The 27998-nt window shown below is 42.8% G+C and overlaps 1 protein-coding gene across 1 annotated transcript in view; it reads left to right on the top strand.

The window, feature by feature from the left end:
• The window catches only part of DIAPH1 (diaphanous related formin 1), a 93542-nt gene that overhangs the window by 52505 nt on the left and 13039 nt on the right, over positions 1-27998 (top strand). The window contains exons 18-25 of the mRNA XM_088675044.1: positions 3035-3130; positions 3262-3356; positions 3790-3891; positions 5374-5613; positions 5772-5901; positions 20130-20255; positions 21587-21750; positions 22447-22582. Coding sequence (XP_088531170.1) covers positions 3035-3130; positions 3262-3356; positions 3790-3891; positions 5374-5613; positions 5772-5901; positions 20130-20255; positions 21587-21750; positions 22447-22582 — 1089 coding nt within the window. The remainder of the gene's footprint in view (positions 1-3034; positions 3131-3261; positions 3357-3789; positions 3892-5373; positions 5614-5771; positions 5902-20129; positions 20256-21586; positions 21751-22446; positions 22583-27998) is intronic.

The following is a 27998-nucleotide window of genomic DNA, read 5'->3' as shown; positions in this document are numbered from 1 at the left end:
CCACCACCCCCTGCTTCCTCAGGAAAGCTGGTCTTGTGTCTGTGTGCAGAGTGATGCCACAACACACCACAGGGAAAGATATGCTTACATATCTGGCACAGTCTGCAGCATCATTCAGTTAAACCAGAAAGGAATGCTTTGCCCTGAACTGCAGTGAGATATTTTTTTCCAAAACAGCAACAGAGGAAAAAGCAGAAGTGGTGGACAAATATAATTGTTATCTTAGTCTATTTTATTTTATTTTATTACCAACTGCTGTGTGTGCCTGTCTTGTATCTCAATGCTGCACCTGAAAGCCAGAAGGGTTGAATGCTTGTGAGCTGCAGTGGCCAGAGTTCTAGAGAGCTTTGACTCTTACACACTGTGATGTGAATCCCCTGAGTTCTCTTTATGAAAGATGAGTTGGTCATTTGGGTTCTCTTTGCCACAATTCAAGGATTTTTATTTTTATTTTAAATTCATTTTGAGATGCAAAGTGTATCTGCTTCTTTCACATTTCTTCTCTTCCTTCTCCTTGTTTTGTAGCTCAGGACCCCCTTCTCTGCCTGTCTCAATATTCAGTGATCATGCCTGCTGGAGCCAAGATGCTTCCACAGGGTCCATTGCCCCCCACCCCCCACCCTGCTTGCCTTCACTAATTTGAGGTCATCTTTGCTCATTTCTCATTGAATGTAGGTAGAGAGTCACGTGAGTGAATGTTATTCCACATAGAAAAATATTTCCTGCCCATAGAAAATTAGCCTTCCTAGCTTTGCCTTCTCCCTGGCATCTAGTTTTCTGCATGCAAGGAGTATTTTTGTAGGCGAGACATTCCATTTTTAGGAGACACTGGTCCTAAAAGATTTACATTGGCTCCCAGTATGTTTCCAAGCACAATTCAAAGTGTTGGTGCCGACCCTTAAAGCCCTAAATGGATTCAGTTCTGTATACCTGAAGGAGCATCTCCATCCTCATCATTCAGCTCGGACACTGAGGTCCAGCTCCGAGGGCCTTCTGGCAGTTCCCTCCCTGCGAGAAGAGAAGTTACAGGGGACCAGGCAGAGGACCTTATCAGTAGTCACACCCACCCTGCGGAACACCCTCCCATCAGATGTCAAGGAATATACAACTTTCTGATTTTTAGAAGACATCTGAAGGCAGCCCTGGATCAGGAAGTTTTTAATGACCGATGTTCTATGATGTTTTAATTTGCTGGATGCCACCCAGTCAGATGGATGGCATACTACTACTACTGCTACTACTACTGAATATAATAATCTGTAACCCTTGCTTCATTCAGAAGATAAGCAGCTAAGATACAGGTTTACCACCTCAGTGAATACTTGCTTCTTGTACTTCTGATTATATTTCTGATTTTAACAGCCCACACAAATAGGCATATAATTTCTTCCCCAGCCATCTCCACATCATAGTTAAAAGCAGAATTCCTCTTTCTATTCTTGTCATCTCCCCCTTCTCACCAGTACTAGCATGTGAGGCCTTTTCTCATCTGGAGAACCCCCATCCCGCGTAGATATGCTAAAGGCAGCCATGCTCCCTTTCCATCTCGGAACCCTTAATTTAATTTGTGCACTGATGCAGATGCACAGAAAACTAGGTCAGTGACTCCAAAACCTTACCCATAATACTCATAACCTATGGAGTATGTGTCAGACAGGGAGGATAAAATGTCATAGGAAGCTATATTAAGGCATTGCCTCTAAGTGAATGATGTTGTCCATTCTTCCCTTACCCTTCCACCCACCCACCCCAAATCTTCCCGTCTCCCCCTGGAATCCTGCCAGGGAGTTTGATTCAGTGCGCCACTTACATGCAGTGGCCCTGGCCCTGTGACAGTGGAGTCCCTCCTGCCAATGTATTGCAGGGAAGCTTCTTAAAAAGCAGAGATTCCTTTTGCCTTCAGATTTGGGAACCAGTGGGCTACCCTGATGACAATAAATGCGAGAGCTCTGTGGCAATGCAACAGTGTCTGTGATACCCTGTTTACATAGAAGCACAGAACATGAATGCTTTGAAGGAGAAGGTATCTGATGAAGTGTGCATGCACACGAAAGCTCATACCAAAATAAAAACTTAGTTGGTCTTTAAGGTGCTACTGAAGGAATTTTTTTATTTTGTTTCAACTCAGACCAACACGGCTACCTACCTGTAGCTTTGAAGGAGAGTTGGCTACACCCCTCAGTATGTAGGAAGGGAGAAGGAAAGAGACTCTGGCATGGTGTTAGATATTGCTAGTGTCTGGAAGGAATCCTTGAGAGCAAATCTGCATTTTATTTTCTTAATTTTTGATAAGATACTTCGTTCACCTTTCACTGTATAGTCCCAGGGCAAGTTAAAACATTACAGTCATGCAACTGAAAGCAAGTAGAACAGTTTATACAATTATAGAAACTTGTAAAAACAAAATCTGAACAAAAGAAGCCTAGTATAGGTTAAATAAAACAGGAGCGGTGGGTCCCACAAAAATGTTTGACTTGTCAAAAGATAAAGAGGCCTTTATTCAGAAGCTGAATAATGATCTTGCTAGACCCACTGTGTGACACACCAGTGACATGTTTCAGATACACCTGCAAGCAAACGCCAGTTGGAAAGAGCTCCTATTGCAGTTGCTGCCAGTTGTGTGGCATTCGAGGTAGAAGTGTCTTTCCCTACTTTCTTCTATTAGCTACTTCCGACAAAATCAATTAATGGCAGAAAGGTTGTGGTGGGGGAATCAGGGCCAACGTGAGATGTTCGGCTGCTTGAAGCAAAACAGAATATGGTGCCTGCCTGCTGAAACCCACCTCCTGTCCTGGGGGGCAGCGGTGGGGGGGGGAGAGTAGTCCAGAGAGGAGCAGTTCAGGAGACTCCTTGGGACCTGGATCTGCCCTCCCAACACGCCCCCTCCTGCCTCACAATGCTTCATGGGCAGCCAGCCCTGGGGGGTGGGGGGAATGCTTAATTTTTTTTAGCTGTGAAGAAATTGCATGCTCCCCAGCTTAAAGTGAGACGGGTTCTCGATTGCTAAGACCCTGCATTCCTCTCTGGCCCACAGCAAAAGCGAAGGAGGAGCAGGGAGAGGAGAAGGTCCAACAAAAGAAGAAGACCAGGGAGCTGAGAGTAATGGATCCGAAAATTGCACAGAATCTTTGTGAGTAGTACAACTTAGCCCAAAGTGTTTGTGGTACTAAGGGAAATTGCAGAGTGTGCTTGAAAGGCTTAGGGTGAATTAGTCAGTGGAAGTCTGACTGGAGGTTTTGTGCTTCTCTTTGACTGTGGCAGCCATATTTCTGGGCTCCTTCCGCATGCCTTACGAGGGAATCAAGGATGCCATCCTGGAAGTGAATGAAACAGTGTTGACTGAGTCCCTGGTGCAGGTGAGCAAAGACTGGAGCATTTGAAGCACTCCCCCCCCCCTCCTTTCAACTTGTGACCACCATATGTCAGTCATTAAAGCCTGCTTTTGCTATCCATGACTGGGGTCCTAGCAGTTGATAACCACATCATATGCATTCAGGTTTGTGGATCACAATTTGTTTCAGGCCCTGGTATAATAGAGAATGGAGACCATGCTGCAGTTAGAGCCCTTTCTATTTTAAGGCTTGCAATGTAAATTCTGTCCAAAAGGCTGTTGAGGAAATATTTGCCATAATGTTCTTCCTTTCTTGAGTGGGGAATAACTCACTCTATTCTGCCCCTTTGAAGATGATTCCTTAGCCATGGCAGGAAGTGCCAGTTGTTTCCTCGGTCCAGTGTGGTCATTTTGCCTAGGAGCCCCACTGTGAGCAATTTCCTCCTCTTCTTTCTCAGAACCTGATTAAGCTTATACCAGAACCAGATAAGTTGAAGATGATAGCAGAACTGAAAGAAGAATATGACGAACTAGCTGAGCCTGAGCAGTTTGGAGTTGTGGTAAGTGAGCTGCTCTTGCCTCTAGAAAAGAGAAGAGGGAGAGCATCTCTTTCTGAGAAGAAGCTGCTGAACATGACATGTTCAGCATGACATGTACATGACATGGTTTTCTTCATTTTATTTCTCAGACTTCATGTGTCCCATCCACTCTCCAGAGATTTCTCTGTTTCTTCCATGCTGTACACCAGGCATCCCCAAACTTCAGCCCTCCAGATTTTTGGACTACAATTCCCATCTTCCCCGACCACTGGTCCTGTTAGCTAGGGATCATGGGAGTTGTAGGCCAAAACATCTGGAGGGCCGCAGTTTCGGGATGCCTGCTGTACACTGTCATATGTGAGGATTGACAAAGTCCTCTGTGTTCCGTTATCTGGACTTCTAGGAAATTGAAAAAAAAATATCAGAGAGCAGTGGAGGATATGTATCTGGTCTTGGTTCCCTCCACCCACCCACCAAAACTGTGGCCACTGCATAGGGGTCATTACTTTTTTTTATCCGTGCCCTCCAGGCATCTGATGCCCTAAACTGGGAGAAAAGTAACATTTGGTAGTCAGGCAGACACATTTGCCAGGAAGCACTGTTTCCTTGTCCTTGTTGGAGTGTCCTACTGAAAGCCACAACTAGATAGCACCTGGCTCAGCAAACAAGTAGAGTTGCTTTTGGCTTTGAAAAAGAATTTGAAGGTTAGGTGCATCAGTGCAATGCCAGGGCAAGGACAGGAGTCCTAGCAACAAGTGAGCAATTTCTGTTGCGAGCCTGTGTGTTCCAAGGAAGACATAATCAAGGACAAGCCAGAATGGTTTAGATAGTACAAGAAGTTCCTCTGAGGAAACACTGACTTTGACATTTTAGTCTCTAGGACTGAGTACTGCAAAGGTCATAGATACAAGAAGCAACAGAGCTAGAGCTGATATTTCTCTGAGAAAACCAGACCCACCCCCTTGCTAAAATCAAACTTTCTCAGTTATCCTTCCACAATGTTCATCCCATATTCAGAATAAAACTTGTACCCGGTAGTTCCATTTATTTCAGTCTCATTGAGCATTTGCTGCCATACATCCTACATTGGATCCTCAAGAGTTGAATCTATAGACTTCTGAAGGGGAAAGGTTCTTTTTCTGTTTTCAACATGTACTTTTTCTACAAAGTAACACCTTAACTTTTTTCTCTCCTTTTTGTTTTTGTTTGTAATAATGGCAGGGAAAACCAGAATGGGTTTTGCAAGCTCCTTTAAAGCCAGTTACCATAATATTCTTTGAGAATCACAGTGTATTGATAGTTGTTTTTTATATTAAGCTGGTGTCAAAGTGTTCAGCACCATACAAATCCCACAACATGGATCCTGAAGAAACCACAATTGCTGATGAATATCCTTTCTCTTCTTTTCCCTCTTCTACAGACCACCTTGGTTCCTTGTCACCCTTGTCTTCCTTTTCCTCCATCTGTGCATGACAGTGTTATTCTGTCCCCTTTCCTTCCCAGATTAGTACAGTTCCCAGTCTGAGGCCCCGTCTCAATTCCATCCTCTTCAAGCTACAGTTTAATGAGCAGGTGGAAAACATCAAGCCACAGATAGTTTCTGTGACAGCTGCCTGTGAAGAGGTCCGCAAGAGTGAGAGCTTCTCCAACCTGCTCGCTATCATTCTCCTGGTGGGCAACTACATGAATGCTGGCTCCTCAAATGCTGAAGCCTTTGGTTTCAACATCAGCTTCCTCTGCAAGGTGAGCTTCTACAGGCAGAACCTCTGCAGACAGAGCTGTTCAGGTCATCCTGACTCTACAAGCCGCTGACATATTTTGGGGCTGGGGGAGAAGCAACTGATGAATGGCATTCATCATATTTAACAGAACTCACAGTAGCCTGCTTTCTTCACTATTAGCTCCGAGACACAAAGTCAGCTGACCAGAAGATGACTTTGCTACACTTCTTAGCTGAAACGTGTGAGATGCACCATCCTGAAGTGCTGAAGTTTCCTGATGAAGTCATCCACGTGGAGAAGGCTTGTCAAGGTATTTTGGGGCAGGTGTTTGTGCATGCGTTCTCTGGCTGCAACTTACCATCTCAGGCTTTTTAATGTGAAAAAGGAACTCAAAGAGACAGGGCATTCTTTTAAAGGTTCCTAAAGGTTTGCCCTTTTCAAACATGTTTGCTCATGCTTCACTTTGCCTCTCAACAACTGTTTCAGGGCTGCGGTTTTTTCTTTTGTTATCCAGGGCTGCTCCTCCTCCTTCACAACAGCACCCCAGCCAGAGATCCCATTGTGAACCTTATTTAATTGTTTTTTTTTACATTTCTGTCCCAGTTTCTTCCATCACAGACCCCAGGGTGACATACGCTATGTTCCCAGCCAATCACCCATCAGGGCACTGACCAGACCCAGACCTGCTTAGCTTCAGCAAGGTTGATTGCCTCGTGGGCCTTTGGTCCATACCCAGGGACCATGATGATATTGCTGTGCCCAATGACCAGTCACATTGGGCAATGTTCCTGCAAGTAACTGAAACCACTTCAGGGTGAAGAAGATGCTTCTTGTATCAAATTGCCCACAGTAACTGCAGGTGTTTCCTTGCCCATAATTCTACCTCTTGTGCCATGCTACTGGTAAGATGAACAGACATTTCACTCTTATTCAGCCTTATTCCACCACCAAACATCAGGAGCCTTATAGCCCTTCAGCTAAGGCATCAGGGTTTTTTTTATTAGTTTTCTGTTGTATTACAGTACATTACCATATATTGCATTGCAAATCTGTCAGTTCCACCACCATTTCCCCTCTTCCCCTTCTCTTTCCATATCACCCACCACTTTCATTTGTTCTTTTTCTCTCCCCTCTTACTTCCCTCCGCCCCCACTCGATTTCCTTCCAATACATACCATACATTATTCTTTGCAGTCTGTGATCTTCCCCAGTTTTTTTCCTATTTTCTTTCTTTACTAAATTCTCTTTTATCACGTACTTCACATTTTAGTCTAGGCATGTTAGCATATCTTTTTCTGAGCAGTGCTTTGCCATATAGTCTTCATAACATTTCCATTCTTTTATTTAATTTTTGATTTGACTGATTTCTTATTATAGCAGTTAATTTTGCCAAGATTATATATTCATTTAGTTTACAAATCCATTCCTCCTTTGTAGGTATATTTTGTGATTTCCATTTTGTGGCTATCACTACTCTAGCGGCTGTGCTTGCATATGAAAAATACACACACACCCCGGCGCGGCATTTCCTCATCTAATAATCCAAGGAGATATGCCTCTGGCTTCTTTGTTAAAGATATTTTCAACATCTTCATTTCTTCGTGTACTGTTATCCAAAATTTCTTAATCTCCTCACACCTCCACCATGTGTATTGTGGTCCCTATTTCTCCGCTGCATCTCCAGCAGAGGTTGGATTTCAGTTTGTGTATCTTGGCCAGCTTTACTGGTGTTAAGTACCACCTATGGAACATTTTTACAAAATTTTCTTTAATTGTATATGAAGCGGTAAATCTTGTATCTTCCTTCCAGAATTTTTCCCACTGCTCTAGGTATATAGTTTCCCCAAGAACTTGAGACCATTTAATCATTGTTTCCTTTTATTAATTCCCAGTCTAGTAATCGATTATATGTTTTAGATAATAGTTTCTTGTTATTCTGTATCACTATATTGTTAAATTTTGAATCCTCTTTTGAAAAGCCTTTCTTTTGATCTGAATTGAATATGTTTCTAAACTGTATATATTGCTATCTGTCCACTTCATATTTCCTTATTTCTCCATAGGTTTTTAACCTGAGCTTTCCTTGTTCCTTTTTCCTCTTCTACTGGTATTAATTGTCTATATGTTGGCCAGTTTAACTTCGTATTTAATTTTTTGATACTATATGCTTCCACCGGTGATATCCACCAAGGTGTTTGCGGTTCCATATATAATCTATATTTGTTCCAAACACTATATAGTGCTCCTCTTAGTATATGGCTTGTAAATTCTTTATCTATGTGGCGATTCACCCTGAGTCAGGACCCAGAGTGTAAGGGGTTAAGCAAGCTGGGGACAGTTTAGAACCCTCCCGAGCGGCAGTTGCAGTTCAGTTGGTGTTGGAGTTCAGTTGGAGTTGGGAGAGTTGGAGTTGGAGATCAGTGAGCTAGTGCAGTCAGAGTTGGTTGGGTAGTGAGAGACAGAGAGCTAGGTGGAGTATTGGAGGGTAGGAACATTCAGACAGGATAGCAGTGTGATATAAAACTAGTTGTGTTGTGTAACTTAGAAGGTATAGGCCGGTATAGGCAACGTTTTAAGTTCATGTACGATATTCTCAATCCAGTAATATGTACCAATCAATAAACTAAACTTGTTTTTAAATCATATCCTGGTCTGTGTCCTTTGAGAAGGGAATAGCAAGTATCCAGCTGGTAGACTGAGAGGAGCTGCAGCCTGGGATACAACGTGTCATTGGTGCAGCACCAATCGATCTTGAAAACATCCAGTGGTGCTGTACAGGTCCAGGCAGGACCGTGACATAAAAGTGGTGGCAGCGTCGGGATAAAAAATTATTAAAGTAGAGATAAACGGAAAGTTAGGCAAGCTTACAATCGTGTCAGGGAGAGGAACACAAACACCTGGAAGGGGAAAGGGTGAATTCTGTGGAGAGTTACCCAGCCCTAGGGTGTGAAGTGTTGATCCTGTCGTGAGAGATTGTGAGAGGAAGCCGGACTTACGTTTTATTTTAAACTATTTTGGGCAAGAGGGTTTACGTTTAGAGGTCAGTAGAAAGTACGCTGGAGAAAGTTCTGAGGTAACTTTAGGCGTGACTTTGGGACCTGAGTGTGAAAACCCAGCCTAACAAAATAGTTGAAACACCCACCAATAGCTAAATAAATAAAATGCCACCTAAAAAAGCTAAAACCACTCTGAGAGAGGCTCACATTGAAAGCTCTGAAGAGGGAAATGGGGTGTCACAGGTAGAGGAAACCTGTGCTGAAGAGATTATTAGAGACCCTTCTGTAGGAAGGAGTGTGAACATCTCAGAAGATTTTGAGAGATGGAAACTAGAAAAATAATATAGTTTAAAATTAGAATTAGCACGATTAGAAGCTGAGAGAAAGAAAAACTACAAATTGAGATGAGAGAGAAAGAAATGAAATTACAACTTGAGAGGGAGCGAGAAAAACTACAATTTGATAGGAAAAGAGAAAGGGAAGAAAAAGAGATGAGAGAGAGAGAAATGAAATTATAAATTGATAGGGAGAGAGAGGGAGGGAGGAAAAAGAATACAATTTGGAGATGAAAAGGCTGGAAATAACAGCGTTCAATAATCAGAATAATAGTAATAATAGTGCCACCCAGAACATTAACAGGGTAGATCTAAAACAATTCCCAGAATACAGGGAATATGACAACCCTGAATCCTTTATAATATTGTTTGAAAGGGCTTGTCAGGATTTCAAGGTACTTCCTGAGGAACAAATGCAAATATTAAGGGCACGTATCAGTGGGACTCTGACTGAAATTTACTCTCAAATGCTCTTAGATCAATCCCGAGATTTTCAAACATTTAAAAAGATGCTATTCGTTAGATTTGGGATAACAAGTGAGCAACTGAGGCATAAGTTTCGGACTGTATGTAAAGTTCGTGAGGAAAAATTTGCTCAGTTGGGAGCTAAAACCAGCAACTATTTAAATAAATGGTTAGAACAAGAAGGGGCTGATTCAGTAGAGAAGATTAAAGAAGTATTTGCACTCGAGCAGTTTTATGAGACAATAAACAGCCATCTCAAATATTTAATAAAAGAAAAACATCCAACTATGTTACAGGAGGCTGCAAACTTGGCTGATGAAATTAATGAGATCAGAGAACATGTGTTTGATGCACCTAAACAGAGGGACAAAAATTGGGAACACAATAAACCAAAACAAAGTTATTCACCCAAAAAAAATTACCACAGAAATGGGGAAAAAGAAATTTACCTCAGGTGCACCAGTACACCATAAAGAGATCACTACCCCTAGGAACCCTGAGGGGAAAATAAATAAATTTGGAGGGCAAAATAGACCCGAGTTGACCTTTTGGCAATGCGGATTAAGGGCAGTGTACCTTTAGTTTAAGGACCCCAAGCCAAAAAATTAATTCACCACAAAAGCAGACATTTTGTGCGCAGAAGGTGGAGAATCTACCAACTGCCACAGTTGCTATGGTAACAACAGAAGGGCCAAGTATGCCACAGCCTGCCTTAACAAGAGCAACGTGGGGAACAGGAACCCTTACCAGTGACACAGGTTGTTCAATGTTATTTAATTAGACAAAATGATATTTTATTAGCTAAAACTGGAGAAGAAATTTGGGTAAATGATAAATCGTATATTGCTCTAAAGGACACCGGTTCTCAAATTAGTATCGTTCATTCGGATCTTGTACCTGAGACCAGTATTCTTAAAGGAAAATCCGTCACTCTGAAAGGAATTTCAAAAGAATCTGTAGTTTTACCTTTAGCAATAGTTCATTTAAGATATAAAGATTGGGCTGGAGATTGGGAAGTGGCAGTGTCATCAGTAATTCCAACCACTATGTTGATAGGGTGGGACATTCTGGACCATGTGCAGAGTGCTTTAGTCCTGACTAGGTCACAAAAGCAGAGTCAGGCAGATAAAGACGCAGACAATGTTACAAGTAATGTACAGCCTGGAGAAGCAAGACTTGTGCCAGTTACAGATAGGCAAGCAGTATGTTTTTCTACCAAGCAGAAAAACGATACAGAGTTGCAAGTCTATTTTCAAGCAGCAGATCCCAGTAAAATATTAACCACAGAATGCCCAGAACAATTTGTAGTTGTATATGGTTTACTATACAGAGTAATACTTTAAAAACCCACTAGAGGGGGAGGACAAATTCATAGACAACTCATGGTACCTCAGGAATATAGACACAAAATTATGCAACATGCCCACGGAAGTATATTTGGAGGTCATTTAGGGATAACACGCACCAAGCAAAGAATCTCACAGAATTTATTTTGGCCCAGGATGGGTAAACAAATCAAAATGTTCTGTCAGACCTGTCATATTTGTCAGTTACAGGGTCATGGGCAAGATAAGACAAAAGCCACATTATGCCCTTTACCTATAATAGCTACTCCTTTCCAAAGGCTAGGAATTGATATAGTGGGGCCACTGCCAAAAGCCAGTCGCAGGGGCAATAAATATTTATTGACCATAATGGATTATGCGACCAGATATCCAGAAGCTGTCCCGTTGCGAAATATAGAATCTGAAATAGTGGCCACTGCATTAATCAATTTTATGTGCAGATTAGGGTTTGCCGAAGAAATAGTGACTGATTTAGGCTCATCATTCACTTCCAAACTGATGCAACGTTTATGGGAGAAGTGTGGGATCAAACACCTTACTTCTACTCCTTATCATCCGCAGACTAATGGGCTGACGGAAAAAATTAATGGGAGTCTACAGCGAATGATCAGAGCTTATGTAACTGAACATCCAAAGGACTGGGATGAAAATTTGCAAGCCTTATTACCCTGTTTCTCATATTTTAAGACATACCCATAAAATAAGCCATAGCAGGATTTTTAAGCATTCAAGGAATATAAGCCATACCCCGAAAATAAGACATAGTGATAGGCGCAGCAGCAATGCCGGTCGCGGCAGGAGGAGGAGGAAAAAAATAAGACATCCCTTGAAAATAAGCCATAGTGTTTTTTTTTAGGAAAAAATAAATATAAGACATGTCTTATAATATGAGAAACACGGTATATGCATATAAATCTATTCCCCAGGAGAGCACGGGATTTAGTCCCTTCGAATTATTGTTTGGCAGGAGAGTTAAAGGTCCCCTAGATTTACTGAGATTGAATTGGGAAGAACAACAAGAGGGAGACCCAGAAAATGTCGTTGATTATTTGTTTAAGCTACAAAATACTCTCAAACACTCTTTAGAATTGGCAGGGGAAAATTGTAAAAAAGCCCAGCACAAACAGAAAGTTTGGTATGATAGGAAAGCACGAATGAGATATTTTGAGCCAGGGCAGGAAATCCTTTTATTAAGATCTGTAAAGGGAAACAAACTACAGTTGGCATGGGAAGGGCCTTTTAACATCGTATCTAAAATGAATGATGTAAACTATGTAATCCAGATTGGTGAAGGGAGACGTGTAGTACATGTCAACATGATAAAGCCCTATTATAAAATGGAGGAATATACCCTCTTTGCAATTAAGGTAGACCCTCAAGATTTGTCAATACCTTGTTGGGAGAGGGAAGGAAAGCCTAATACCTTATCAGAGGTTAAATTAGATTCTCAACTCTCAGTGATTCAACAACAAGAGATAAAGCAAATATTACTGGAATATGCCCCTATATTCAGCAATAAACCTGGCATTGCTAAAGGAGTGACTCATAAAATAGATACAGGGAATCTATAGCCATCGCCCCATACCGAATAACAGGAAAATATACTGAAGCTGTTCTAAAGAAGTAAAAGACATGTTAGAAGCTGGAATTATTACTCCATCAGCAAGTGCTTGGGCAGCTCCAGTACTTTTATTGGACAAGCCAGATGGCTCAATCAGATTTTTTTTTTAAATGAATTTATTGAAGATTTTCCAACACACACATACAGAAATACAAAACATACAGACACACACACTTACCCATTACAAAAATTGCAAGAAAAAAAAATACAAAAAAGAGAGAGAAAAAATGCAAGAAAAAAAATGCAAAAAGCACAAAAACAAATATAAAACAAAAAATTATCAAGAAACAATATCTCTAAGTCTTAATCAACACCTTTTGGACTCCCTCTACCTCCCCCCCTTGGGTCCCTAATTGAATATTATTTAGACAGTATTCATTGTACTTATGCCAATTTTACATATTCTTTTCTCAAATCTCTATTCTTATTTCTAACCCCAAATCCTATACGTCTAAGTCCCTTTCTACATTCTATAACTTTTTCCCTTCTGTCTATAATTTTTATTAACAACCAATCATCATTCTAATATTAATTCTTAAATCATAAATTGTTACAAACCATTATAACATTGCTCCCCCTCCCCCCCTGATCCAGGTATTCCAGAAGATTGTAGCGAAAGTCCATATAGCATACCAGTGTCAGGCCATTTCAATCGTCCCTCTCTAACCACATTTAAAATCTATTAACCCACTCCCACCCTTTCCCACAGGTTCCACCAAATCCTTTCCTCCCACTTCTGCCGTTTCCCACCTGTACTTTTCTGTCTACCTTCCCAGGGGGCACCCTGCCCTCCTTCTCTCACTAGGAGGACAGGAGCCCTCTCTGGTTCATCTTTGAGGAGATTTTGAGACCAGTCCTTTTTCTGTTCCACATCTCTCACTTGTGGAACATACTGCCATTCTTCTTCTTCTTCCTCTTCCTGTTGTGTCAATTCTTCTTGTATCATTAAATTGTTCAGTGTTGGTGCTTTCTTTATATCCTCCACCTCCAGTCTTTCCCCTTCTGTATTAATTCTTCTTTCCGTGCTGCTTTCTCTGTTCACCTCTGTTGATTGTTCTTTATGGTCCAGCGACGAAGCGCATTCCCACAATAAATTGGTGTAAACATTCAGTCCTTTTTTTATGTCACGCAGCTCTGCGAATATTCTTTGCCAAAATTATTCTTTTCCAGCTGCTGGGTCTGAAGCCATCTTGCCTGTGCTATTCCCGTGGGAAACCCACCAGCCCCACTGCAGGAAATGGCGGAGGGGTTATTCCGAAACATTGTACTCCATTTTTGCCCGATCTGGTTATTTTGTCCTCAGTCCAATCACTTGTAAAAAGTTTGTAATTTCCAAACCTCAAAGTCAAACGCCGAAGCCTCCGGATCCCTGGACCCGGCTTCAAAGGGCTCAAAGTCCAATTGTTAATAAATTAGTTGCTTCCTTCTCTTCCTGACAGGGGATCTGTTTACTGTGTCACAGTCTCACAATTAGGAGAGGTCGACTTCCTTTTTTAACCTCATCCGTGGCCAAATCTTTCAAATTTTTTAACTCTTCTTATAATCTTTTACTCACGGTTTCCAAATTAATGTCCTTTGTTGCGAAAGAATCCGCTGCGTTCTGCCGCTGGCACGAAGCTTCGCTGCTGCGAGGGTAACGATGGAGCTTAAGATGGCCCCCGCGACTACCACCCCGCTCTTCCCGGGGCTCTCCTCGAGCTTACCGGCGAGTAGGGGAGTCGGGATCTGGGCACTGCAAAGCACTTCGTCCCCATAAAGCTCAATATGGGGCTCTTTTGGGCAGCCGCGGCGCTTTCGCGGCTTTCCCCCCCCTCGCAGAGCCGGGCTGTCTCAGAGCTTGAAACAGACCCCGCCGATCGGCGTTAGCAGTAGTCACCTGGCTCGATCAGATTTTGCCTTGATTTCAGAAAGTTAAATTTTGTAACAAAGTCTGATGCATATCCAATGCCTAGGCTCGACAACCTAATTGAAACAATTGGTAGTTGCAAATTTATATCCAGTTTAGATTTAACAAAAGGATATTATCAAATTAAAATGGACCCACAGGATAGGGAAAAAGCTGCATTTAGAAGTCCTGTCGGGTTATATGAATTCACAGTGATGCCATTTGGGCTGAAGAATGCTCCTGCAACATTCCAACGACTTATGGACAAAGTTTTAAATGGCTTATATGCATTCACCATTGCTTACTTGGATGATATAGCCATATTTAGTAAGACTTGGGACGACCATAAGAACCATCTAAGAACTGTTTTAAAAAGACTTACCAATGCAGGGTTAACCATCAAAGCCGCAAAATGCCATATTGGGGGCAACTCAATAAAATATTTAGGCCATATGATTGGAAATGGTCAAGTCAAACCTCTAGATACGAAAGTAGAGGCAATAACTGTTAGAATATTCGGGGTGTTAATCCCAATATTCTTACTACTGCCACTGGCTCCGGTTAAGAAGACAGCAAACAATCGTAGGGTGTTAATCTACGTTTATTCAGAGAGTGTGGTTTAAGTGTGTTCGCCATCACTCTCCAGTTCAGAAGTGAAAGTAGAAACAGAACAAAGAACATCACATGACAGGAGATCAAGTTACACTGTCTCCTGTGTGTGGGAAAGTACAGCAATCTCATAAAGTAAACAATCAGCCACATGCAGCATCTGTGCCATGTAGAGGATTTATGCTAACATCTCCCCTGAATCCTGAAATGGAAAAAGATGCAAATGTGAGAGCATCATTAAGAGAAGTGAACAAACAGTTGTCATAAACAAAGTAAGACTTTTCTGCTGTGTAACTCTCTGAGACTGGATTTACCAGTTTTGGCTTCCAGGGGACCAGAGCAGTTGCTCTGTTGACAGAAACAGTGTTGTGTTTGACAACCTGTTGTTGTGGCTTAGCCTGTGTGACTGCTGCCTGTTTTGGAGTTCTAAGCACAGCTAAATTTGCAACTCCTGAGAATACCTCTTGGGTCCTCTTCTGATCCTCTTAGACCTGCGTGAGAGGTGCAAATCCTGTTTACTGAGATTCTCCCCTTCAGGACTTTTGGGAGAACTCTTACCAATGGTAAACAGTGGGGCAAGTGCTTCTAGCACTTTTTCATCATCCGATGATGGTCTGTTAAAGACAGCATGAGTTCCTTTGTGTATAACTGTCTCCCCTGTGTCAGAGCTACTTGGGGTGGAGCCATCAGCAAAGGAATCATCTTCACTATCACTCGTGTCAGTGTAGGAAGCATCAAAATCATTAGCACCTATGGGAAATTCATCAAGAACATGTGTTTCTTGTGGCGTAGGAGTGTGTTCTACCTCTTGAGTAAGAATCACCTCATTGGAAGAAGGCAACATAACTCTGTATTGACCTTCCTCAAAACCCAATAGAATGCCTTGGACTGGCTCGCCCTCAAGCAAAGCCACCCACATTTTGGTTCCAAAAACCTTAATGTTGCTCACGTCAGGCTTTTGTTTGAACAGAATCTCAAAAGGAGAACGCTTCTGTCCTTTAGGAACCTGTCTGAGCCACTGGTAAAGAAAAGCTGAGATGCTTTCAGCCCACAGTTGTTCAGACAATTCTGAACTCAGCAGTTGCGCTTGCATGCCTGCTTTTAACTCAGTGTTAACCTTAACACATAAGTTTTTGCCCCAAGCTGCCTGGGTCTTGGCAAACTTGTGGTGAATGCCTTTGTCATCAAAAAAGGCTTGAAACTCCTGTGAAGTAAAAAGAGGAATGTCATTGGTCAACAAACATTCAATTTTACAACCATGTTTCAGTTCAACCATAGCATAAAACTCAGAAAATTTCACAAGAGCCTGCTGAGGCTTTTGCAGAGGATAAAACCACGTATATTTAGATAAGTGGTCAGTTATTAAAAGATAATATTTGGCCTTGCCAAGGGACTTCGGCATAGGACCAAAAACACCAGCAGAAACGATCTGGAAACAACGTGTTAGACCTTGCTTGCTTGGTTGCGTGCGTGCCTCCTTAGGCTCCTCTGGACCTGTTAAACAATCATCAACAATGTTAAAACATGCATCACTTTTATCATAAGATAATCCTCTGGACCTGTTAAACAATCATCAACAATGTTAAAACATGCATCACTTTTATCATAAGATAATCTGAAAAGGTTATCTTTGTCTCTGTGTCCTTCTAAAAGAACTTCTCCATTTTGAGAAATCACACAGGTGCCCCTGTGAAAACACAGCTCAAACCCCTTCTCATCAATTTGAGAAACACTGAGAAGGTTTTGCTTCAGCTCTGGAGCAAGATACACATTACTGATACTCAAATTTAGAGATTTCAGAAAAATAGTTCCTTTTCCAATGGATTTCAAAGAACCGTGACAATCAACTTTAACTTTTCCATAATTAAGATACGCATGCCATCCGTATCTATTATTAAAGATCTAATATGCCAATTTGTTCTTGTATATTTTTTATCATAAGTTTTGTCTTTTCCATATTCATTTTGAAACCGGACACCTTGCCAAAATAATTTATTATCTCTATTGCTTTGGCAGTACTTATTTCTGGTTCTTCTCTTGTTAACAGAATGTCATCCGCAAAAGCCCTGATCTTAAACACCTCTTTTCCCAATGTTATTTCTGTGATCTCCTTATCCTCCCTTATTTCTGATAACAGTATTTCTAATGTCAATATAAAAAGTAGAGGTGAAAGGGAACACCCTTGTCTGGTGCCCTTCTCTACTGGAAAGCATTCTGTCCTGTCACTATTAATTATCGGGTTAGCATACTGCTTCTCATAAATCACATTTATGCCTCTGCAATAGTTTTCTCCCAGTGAAGCTAGCTCTAAAAATGTTCTTGATAATTGATCAAAAGCTTTCTCGGCATCAATTAACATGAATACCGCTCTCTTATTTGGTCTTAATTCCAGGTATTCCAACAAATCAATCACTATCCTCATATTTGACTTTATATGTCTATTTGGGAGAAATCCAGCTTGGTCTTGATGTATGATGTCCTTTAATAATAATTTCAATCTACTTGCTAGAATTCCTGCAAATAGCTTGTAATCGTTGTTGAGCAGTGATATGGGTCTATAGTTATTTACTAATTCTCTCTCTGTTCCCTGTTTGTGGATTAAAGTAATGTTAGCATCTTGCCAGGAGTTTGTAATTTTTTATTCTCTTGTTATATTATTCATTAATAGCATCTTCTAATTTTTTATAGTGTATTGCAAGTAACCCGGCCGACCAGACCTGGTGCTTTCCCCAATTTTAGTTTAGTGATTGCCTGATGTACTTCCATTATCGTGATTGGTGCATTTAATTGTTTCATTTTTTCTTCACTTGTTTTTGGAACTTGTTTATCCTGTAGATATTTCATTATTTCCTGTTCTGTTTCTGGTCCACTACTGTATAATTTGGTAAAATAATTTACAAAACCTTTGTTTATTTTTTCCTCCGTATCTTCCCTTCATATATTACCTTATATATTTGTGTCTCTGTTTTTTCATTATCTGCCAAGCCAGGAGTTTACCTGGCCTGTTACCTAATTCAAATGATTTTTGTTTCATTCACTTTATCGTATTTTTCATCTCACTACGGTAAATAATGTTGATAACTGAGATTGCAATAATTTGATTTTTTAAATTTAATAATACATCTTTAGGTGATTTAACCAATATTTTTTCATCATGCGCTATTTCTTGCTGTATTTGATTTAATTTAGCCTCTCTAATTCTTTTTTGTATTATATTTAGTTTTATGTAGAAACCCCTTATATAAGCCATCCCTGCATCCCATACCACTCTCAGATCAGTTTCTTGTGTCACATTTATTTTTTAAAAAATTCTTTCATCAACTTTTGACTGTTAATGTCCTCCGACTGTAGAAGTTGTCTCCATTCTTGCAACTGTACTTCCTCATAGTACAATCCGATTCTCAGTTCCCACAGTTTTCTCAAAACATTTTGCTGGAACCCAGGTGCATATACTTTTGTTGTCATTCTCAGACTCTTTCAAGGTCACTTGTCTTGGGAGTCAGGCAACAGTTACAAAGTTTCATCAACCACATTTTGCAAAACTGGCTGTCATGTTTATCAAGTTCTATTGCCTTAAATTTTAAAAAGGTATTTAATATATAATGTTCGAAAGTCTATGCACTCTTTTCCTTCTTTTCTTTTTAATAATACTGTCCGCTCGCTGGTCTGTCAGGGCTGCTGGCTCCAAGGAAAGAGCAGACCTTTCCCAAATTAAAATCTCACTTTATTATTACAGGGAATTTTAGTCAGCACTGTCCATCTCCCCTCTTGCCCTGCTTCGAGGGGGGAATCTTTTTTCGTGGTCTTTGAAATTATCCTTAAGAAAGCATACTTCTTGTCCCGGATTCGGGTTCTTTAAATAACTGTTTCTCAAATCGACCGGTGGGAGGAGATGGCTTCCGTATTTTCTATCTCTCTCTCCCATTTCCAAATTATAATCCAATAAATTTTTTAGTCCCAATCAATAAATTTTGACTTACTTAGTCCAAATCTTTACTTTGTCAGGAAGAATCCGCCGTTTGCAGGCTGAAGGCTCGGAACTTCGCTTCTTGGAGGCAACGGTGGTGCCCAAAATGGCTCCCGCGACTTCCACTCCGCTGGCTCTCGGGGGCTCTACTGAGCTTCCCGGGCAGCGGAGGAATCGTGTTTGGAGCTCTGCCGGGCTGCTAAGCCCCTGGGATGCTCTACCTGGGTTTTTTACAGGGATCCACGTGCCCCTGCGGATTCCCCCCCCCTCCGCGATGCCAGAGACCTCGGAGCTCGAGGTCTCTGCGCCTTCTCGTCAGCGCGGCAGACCGGAAGCCTCAAAGAGTCGGACATGACTAATCAACTAAACAACAACAACAACAAACTAAGCTTTAATAATAAAGAAAACTGTAACAGAATAACATAATGAGAGAAACAAAATACAGCAACATGAGGCAAGTCTGAGGCAAGGAGCAAGAAGAGACAGTTGGTCCTTAACTGTCCTTCTTAACTGACACTGAAGGGAGGGGCTGATTCTGGAGCAAAGCACGCAAGCCCTCTACTATTATGGCAGCATCCTCATGGGCATAGCTGCCAAGTTTTCCCTTTTCTCACGAGGAAGCCTATTCAGCATAAGGGAATTTCCCTTAAAAAAAGGGATAACTTGGCAGCTATGCTCATGGGTGCCTCCTTCATGCCCCCCACCTCTGCCAGAGAAGCGCTGCCAGTATAGGTTCCGATTTCCTGATTTCCTGCAAGATCTTGACTTGGTATTAGGCAAGCGTCCCCATGTTCCACTGCTGGGAATAGGATGTTAGACTAGGTGGGTCATTGGTCTGGTCCTGGAGGACTGCTGTGATTATTTCCCACTCGTAACGTATACTCTCTTGACTGTTTCTTGCTTACCTCAGAGCTGACTGGTGGACACATTTCCTTTAAGAGGGCATTTTTATATGCTAAAAGGATCCCCCGAGAATCATGGATAATGTCGCTTCCCTCATGTAGTGTTATAGAAATTATCCCTCTGTGTGATTCCTTGTTCATTCTGTTCACCACACCACTGTGTGTGCTTTTAAATGGTTGAGGTTTCTTTTGTTTTAACAGTTTTTACTTTTTTCTAGCCCAGTCTGAAGAGTTGGGGAGAAGTCCCTACCATGGAGAAGTCCCTAATAGCTAGCCCTGCCTTCTGGTCTGATGGGTGGTAATATCCTGAAGGATATTAAAATGCCCTCCTGCCTCCCTCGAGAAATTACAGTGAGCAAATTCCTTGTTTTCTGATTCCTCTACTTCTGCTTTGTCTTCCCTCCCCCCAAAGTTCCTGCGGCAGATTTAGGGAAAAGCCTGGACCTCATGAAGAAACAGATTTCAGACTTGCGGCGCGATGTTGACAACTGCCCCAGCGCTACAGAAGAGAAGGATAAATTTAAAGAGAAAATGTCAATATCCTTCAGAACGTTGTGAACTGGGAATCCCTGAGAACAGCATGTGGAATAAGGAACTCTATGTGTGCTACTGGGGGGGGGGCAGCCCTTTTGCATTCTTTACTCATTTGGGGGGGAGACACTAATAAGATACAACCAAGGGGAGCTGCGAGGAAGGCTCTCTTCTCCAAAGTCACAGACAATGACTGCACAGTTGTGATCACATCGCTGTAGTTGTTGTTTATTAAATTAATAGCTCCCCCAATCCCCAGTTTCAAAGACCATAGATAAACTCAAGGCCTGGGAGAAGAGGAATGTTTTTGCCTGCTGCCTACAGATATGCAATGAAGGCTCCAGGCCAGCCTCCCTGGGGAGAGCGTCTCACAAGCAGGAAGCCTCCACAGAAAAGCCCGTTCTTGTGTTGCCTCCCTCTGGCCTCTCATGGAGGGGGCACACAAAGAAGGGCCTCGGATTATGACTGCAGGGTCCGGATCAGTTCATATGGGGAGAGGTTTTAGTGGTGTTGGGGAGGCATTGTGTACCTAAGGGACCTTTTCATTTACCACAGGGTTAGTACATGCAGTGACAAGGTATGGTCCCAGATTTATTTATGGCTCAAATTGGAGCAAGCTCGAACTTACTTAATACTATTCCATGTGTGTCCAGCTCATTTTGTGGGCAGTAGGGCCAGATGTATGCCACCTAACAAGATACTATCCTTTGGAGTCTCCAGCTATGAGTATTGGGGGGGGGGGTTTCTACAATACATGGGTAGATGCTGCCAGGAGCACTGGTGGAACTAACTGCTTATAATAAAGACTTCTTAGTGAGCAGATGATAGGCATCCCTGCACCACAAAGCAATGCTAGTCATTGGATGTGTGTAGAACTCTGAATTGCAGGAAGGTTTTTTTGGGGGGAGGGGGTGGAGAGAGGACATTGAGAAGTTAGTTGGTTTGAAACAGAAATACAGTGGTACCTCTACTTACGAATTCAATGCGTTCTGAACGCACATTTGTAAGTCGAAAGAATTTGTAAGTCGAATCCCATAGGAATGCATTGGGAGAAAAAATTCATAAGTCGAAGCAACCCTATCTAAAAATTCGTAAGTAGAAAAAATCCTATCTAAACAGCATCCAAGATGGCGGGCGGAGCTCCATTCGTAAGTCGAGTCATTCGTAAGTCGAGTCATTCGTAAGTAGAGGTACCACTGTACAGGCACACTCTCAGCAGATGGCATGGAATGGGGAGAGCAGTTGAGAACACCGAGGGTCACCTGCAGATAGAGCTCTTTTGTTACACTTAGATTGTACCTCCACTCAGCAACTGTGATCTTTAACTCAAGTCTTACAGCTTTGTTAAGGAGGCTGAGGAGCAATATGAGAAGCTGCGGATGATGCACTCAAATATGGAAAACCTCTATATGGAGTTAGGACAGTATTTCCTGTTTGACACCAGTAAAATATCTGCTGAGGAGTTCTTCACTGATTTGCACAACTTCAGAATCATGTTTTTGGTAAGCATCCCCCTCTGGCCTGTTAAGCTACATAACACCCTCTGCTCATACAAACTGCTTTGGAACTGCTTTGCTTGTGAAAGCCCACCCAGCCCTGTGCCTCCAGCAGCACATGAAACAGTGCCTGGTAGGAGGCAGCCACCTCTTGTTGCACGAGTTTTTCATTTTGCCCTTATTAGGACTTTTGCAGAGATTTTGGTTGGAGGTGTTTTTGAAATGTGTTTGTACACTAGAATTGCTATTCTTGAGAACCTCAAAGGGTGTGTGTCAATGCTTGTTCAGATCTAAATGTTGTTTAATCTGTTTGCATTGCAGTTATACAGCCAAATCTGCTGAGAGATAAAGCATGCCAAAGGCATTTAAAAAAAAAAAAGAGTTCTGGTCATACCAGAAGTGTAGTGTGGGTTTTGGTGCAGTAACATGCATGTGTCTGTTTTCATCTGAGATGTTGGAAGGCATATGGCTGCATTGTATCCAGTAGCTAGCATTCACTTCCTATGAACTTGGAGGAGGTTTCATTTAACTAAAGCTGTTAGTAGACCTAAGTTACACAAATCTGTTGAATTCTTCTCTCGTGTTGTCCTAATTCATTTCTTGAGCTATCTTTTATGCCATTGAGAAGGAAACATCAGGTGGACATCCTTGCCATAACTCCCCCATAGTCCATCTTACCAGCCAACTGTGTCTGGTTTTCAGCAAGCCGTAAAGGAGAATCAGAAGCGGCGGGAGACGGAAGAGAAGATGCGTAAAGCTAAGCTAGCCAAAGAGAAGGCTGAGAAGGAACGGCAGGAGAAACAACAGAAGAGAGAGCAACTGATAGATATGAACGCAGGTAATGTAAAGCAGCTTGGTGGCAAGAATAGGGAAGAGGGGACCGAATGCAAAACAGAGGGACTTGGCACTGAAGTCTTGAGTGAGTACAGTAACAGATCCTGGCCTAGTGATACTGATTTCCTAATAGTGCCAGTGGATTTATTCTATAGTTGTCTCAGTGGATGGGAAGCTATTTAGAAGCGGGCAGAGTCATTGCAGAAAGGAGGGTCAGTGCCATAAAGGTTCTTTTGGATCAGACCCAGAGCCCAGCATCTTGCTTGCAATTGTCACCTTCCAGCCTCCTTGAAGAGACAAGGAGGCAAGAACCCTCCATGCACTGTTTGCCCCCTAGCAACCAGTACTCAGAGGGGTACTGCCACTGAATATGGAGATCCTATTTAGCCATTATGGCTGTGTTCAGGGGAAAAAGAAGCCAAACTTAAGCCCCTTTAACTGACAGGCACATCCCTAGTTATGTACCAATTTCCATCTCAATCGTAGAAGCTTTCAGTAGCAGCAGCTCTCAAGGGCGTAGCCAGGATCAAAACTAGGGGGGGGGGCAAGCCATGATCATTCAGGGGCGGGGCCACAAAGTGGGAACGTGGGCGGGGCTACAGGGCCAGCTGGCCTGACGACATCGTGGTGGCGGCAGCGGCGGCAGCGGCCACCTTGTGCTTCTGGGGCTGGCAACGGCGGCGGCTACCCTGCTTGGCTGGAGAGGACGGGAGGGTCGGGCAGGCAAGAGGGGGTGACAGGGTGGGCGAGGGCAAGGCAAGGCACGGCCGCAGTCACGACGGCTCCGAGGCGTTGCTGCATATCAGCATAATATTTCAACCATGTTGTGGGTTCAAGCCCCACCTTAGGAAAAAAATTCCTGCATTGCAGGGGGTTGGACTAGATGACCCTTGTGGTCCCTTCCGACTACAATTCTATGATTCTATTGATATATTGCCATAGCATATGCATCATTCTGCTTTCTTGAATTGTCCTACTCCTAGGCATAGCAGCCAACTCCTAGAGGCCTAGGTGCCTCCCCCCCCCCAAATACTAGTAAATACCATATGTGAAAGAGCCATCCCCCCCATGTTGATGGGCTTTCTATGTGGGGCTTATCTGCCCCCCCCATATTTTATTAAGAATGGAAGATGGAGGGAAGGAAGGAAGAAATAGAGAGAGGGATAACTCATATTTGTGGGTGCCTCTGGGTGATGCTGTGAAGCTGGAACTCTGCAGCAAGAGGATGGGAGGGTCGGGCAGGCGAGAGGGGGTGGCAGGGCGGGTGAGGGCGAGGGAAGGCACGGCCACAGTCACGACAGCTCCGAGGCGTTGCTGCATATCAGCATAATATTTCAACCATGTTGTGGGTTCAAGCCCCACCTTAGGAAAAAAATCCTGCATTGCAGGGGGTTGGACTAGATGACCCTTGTGGTCCCTTCCGACTACAATTCCATGATTCTATTGATATATTACCATAGCATATGCATGATTCTGCTTTCTTGAATTGTCCTAGGCATAGCAGCCAACTCCTAGAGGCCTAGGTGCCTCCCCCCCCAAAAGAAATTACTGGTAAATACTGTATTTTAAAGAGTCCTCCCCCCCCATGTTGATGGGCTTTCTATGTGGGGCTTATCTGCCCCCCCCCCAGTATTTTATTGAGGATGGAAGAGGGAGGAAAGGAAGGAAGAAATAGAGAGAGGGATAACTCACATTTGTGGGTGCCTCTGGGTGACGCTGTGATGCTAGAACTCTGCAGCAAGAGGAAGATACCGGTACACCTGTACAGGAGCCTTGTAAGCAGCTTTCTCTCTGCTTGATTTACAGCAGGCACGTCCAACAGGTAGATTGTGATCTACCAGTAGATCACTGGATGTCTGTGGTAGATCACTGCTAGATCACTGGCACCCCTAAAAAAAGCTCACCCAAATTTTTCCTCCTCCCTAAAAAAAGCTGAACTATGACCTGAAGCCCTAAACAAAAATGGGCCTCCCTCCCTCCTAAAAGAAGCTCAACAAGTTTGACCTAAACCCCCCAAAACAGGGCTTCCCTTCCTTAAAAAAACTCAACAGCTTTGACCTGAACCCCCCAAAAGGGGGTAGATCACTCCCAGTTTTTATCTCTGTGAGTAGATCAGAGTCTCTTGGGAGGTGGCCACCCCTGATTTACAGTATACAGATGCAGGAGGAGGGGCAGACTGGAACACCAATGCTTTTTATAAACATCACTGTGTCTATCAAAGCTACAGCCCCCCCTTCTTATTCACTTCCTTTTAGCCTTGCAGGGCCACCTTAGTCAAATTGAATCCTCTGCACCCTCATTAAATCGCCAATAGAACTGTTAATGCGATCCCTGAATGCCCATTAACAACTCCCACTGAATAACAATAGGGTGAATAGGGTGGACCTTGCCTGAAGGGATATTCTGCTCCATTGTCTTAACTGCTTAAGTACTGGTAGCCACTTTGCTTTATTTATTTGATGTGTTTTTGTTACAGCTGTGTTCCCGCCCCCAGCAAGTGGAGAGCTGCTCTTGCTAAAGCAAAGCCCTTTCCACTTCAGTTTTTGGAGGGGCAAAGTATTGGTTATGGTCTGTAAAATACAATAATTTTTTGCTTCTAGGGGGGGCAGCTGCCCCCTCCTGCCCCCCCCTGTCTACACCCATGGCAGCTCTTAGGTTTGTGTCTTGAAATCTGAAGAGGCTCTTCATACTTGGCACAGGCCTACCCTGGAAGCACTTAGGAAGTGAAATGAGACTGTCATATGCATGTATTCAGCTGGGTGTAAATGGGGTTGGAAACTGTGATGGACCACAGTTTCCTGGTCCATTTCCATCATATCTACATGAAGCAAAATGACTCTACATTTATTATTCTCTATGTACAAGTTTAATGCAACTTTTGATATAAAAGTGCTTTCTGTGCAGGAATTTTCTGGTTTGGTGGCCTTTGTTCATCAGCATGTTATGCTTAAATGATTTCTTTTGGTGCTTTCTTCCTCTTCCTCTTCCTCTTCCTTTCAGAGCTCAATTTGGTTTTGCTCCTTTCCTTTTCATGGTTTTCCATGGCATTTAAATCCTGTGGAATGTCTTCCAATACTATGCCTCACTTGTCTTCTTTCAGAGACGAGTAAAAACTTTGTTCTGCCAAGCCTTGAGAGCCTCTTAGCTTACTGCCAGGGCTTTGAATTTGTTCTTGTATATATTTTAGCTTGCATGATGGTCTGTGTTCAATTTTTCCTCAGTAAACAGCTTTGAGAACACTTTGTAAATAAATAAATGGGGCTGGATAACAGCAGTACCACTTCAGCCCAGGATTATTTAAGACAGTGGTTCATTATGAACAAGAAAGATTATTGTAGCACCTCAAAGAACAACAAATTCATGATGGCTTAAACTTTTATAGATTAGGGCCCACTTCATCAGAGGCATGAATTGCTATACAGACTGTTTGCATTTTATTGCTCTTTGACTCCACTGATCACCATTATTTCTCTCTACACCAAAGTGTGTGTGTGTGTGTGTGTGTGTGTGTGTGTGTGTGTGTGTGTGTATATATATATATATATATACACACTTGCCAACTGAGGAAAGATTTTATGTGTCTCTATGACAGCTTCCTAAGGGGACCCAGGTGGCGCTGTGGTTAAACCACTGAGCCTAGGGCTTGCTGATCAGAAGGTCGGCGGTTCGAATCCCTGTGACGGGGTGAGCTCCCGTTGCTTGGTCCCAGCTCCTGCCAACCTAGCAGTTCAAAAGCACGTCAAAGTGCAAGTAGATAAGTAGGAACCGCTACAGCGGGAAGGTAAACGGCATTTCCATGTGCTGCTCTGGTTGCCAGAAGCAGCTTTGTCATGCTGGCCACATGACCTGGAAGCTATACGCCGGCTCCCTCGGCTAATAATGCAAGATGAGCGCCGCAACCCCAGAGTCGGTCACGACTGGACCTATGGTCAGGGGTCCCTTTACCTTTATGACAGCTTCCACCAGGGATAGCCAATGTGGTGCCCTCTGTATGATGGTGGGCTCTGCCAGCCCCTTCCAGCATGGTCAGAGGTGATGGAAGTTGTTGTCTAACAACATCTGGATGATGTTACCATTAATGATGATCTTGGCCATTCGTCAGAGTATATAGCCTAAATTCTGGAGGATCACGGGTCTCCCACCCCTGTCTTTCGCCACAATTAACTTGTTAATCTTTAAGATGCTACAAGTCTCTTGTTGTTTTTGCTGCAGTAAACTAACACAGCTACTCCCCTGAAAGTATAGGGTATTGTAATGGACCCTGGAACTATGGACTGAGCCCACTTTGCTTGACTTGCATGCCTTGCAATTGAACAGCAATTGTGTGACTTTATAGTACTAATTTACCCCTTGTTAATGCAGCAGTCACATATCTAAATAGATAGCATTTGTTAATTAGACTCCTATCTAGATCTTAGTTTCTAATTGCCTAGATGCTTAGAAGGCTTTAATGAAGACACCCGCGTCAGTTTACAGTTCTGATTCATGCCTCCAATATTAGCGCAAGTTTTCCAAATTCTGGTTCTGATCGCCCAGCCAAGTGACCGTCTGCTAATCTGTGTCTTTCCATAAGGCTTCCTTACACACAGACACAATCCTCTCTTAGCTACCAAAAACATTCCTTTGTTAGAACATATGGACTCAATTACTACCCCTGTCTGCTTATTTCCTGTCTCTCGCAATTTCCTGCCAGTTACCCCTGCCTTTGAGCAACTCGAAGTTGTGCTGAGTGACATGGCTTATGGTTCTCCTCACATTCCTTTCCCCTTCCCCCACAATTTTGTCTTGGATTACTGTGGTGAAACAGTGCTGTGAGTAATGTATAAGCAGAGAAAACAGCCCTGGCCTAGTGAAAGAAGGATGTGAGGGAGATGGAGGGCCCCCATAGTTCTCACTGAACCACTCCCAATTTGCCTAAATTATTTTGTAAGTTCAACGGTGCCAACGCTTGATTTCTGTACATAAGGGACCCCTTCCCCCCCCCCGCTCCACTAAGCTTCAGGAACAAGCAGAGAAACAGCAGTAAGAATTAAGGGGTACCTCCAGCTCCCTTAGGCCAGTGTTATTTTTCTGCTTCTTCCTGAAGCTTAATGAAACACGGAGGTGGGGAGAAGAGAAAGGGGTCCCTTATCTACAGAAATCAAGAGCTGGCACCACGAAACTCGCAGAAAATTCAGTTGGGTTGGGAGTGGTTCAGTGAGAATAAATGGCATGGACCAGTGGCTTGACTTGATGATTATTTATTTAAATGTAAGCTAAGCTTTAATCATATTTGGGATGCGGGTGGTGCTGTGGTCTAAACCACAGAGCCTAGGGCTTACCCATCGGAAGTTCGGTGGTTTGAATCCCCGTGACGGGTGAGCTCCCGTTGCTCGGTCCCAGCTCCTGCCCACCTAGCAGTTCGAAAGCACATCAAAGTG

This window comes from Zootoca vivipara, chromosome 8 (assembly GCF_965207765.1).
Source record: "Zootoca vivipara chromosome 8, rZooViv2.hap1.1, whole genome shotgun sequence".
NCBI lineage: Eukaryota > Metazoa > Chordata > Lepidosauria > Squamata > Lacertidae > Zootoca > Zootoca vivipara.
This window is presented reverse-complemented; position numbering and strand designations above follow the sequence as displayed.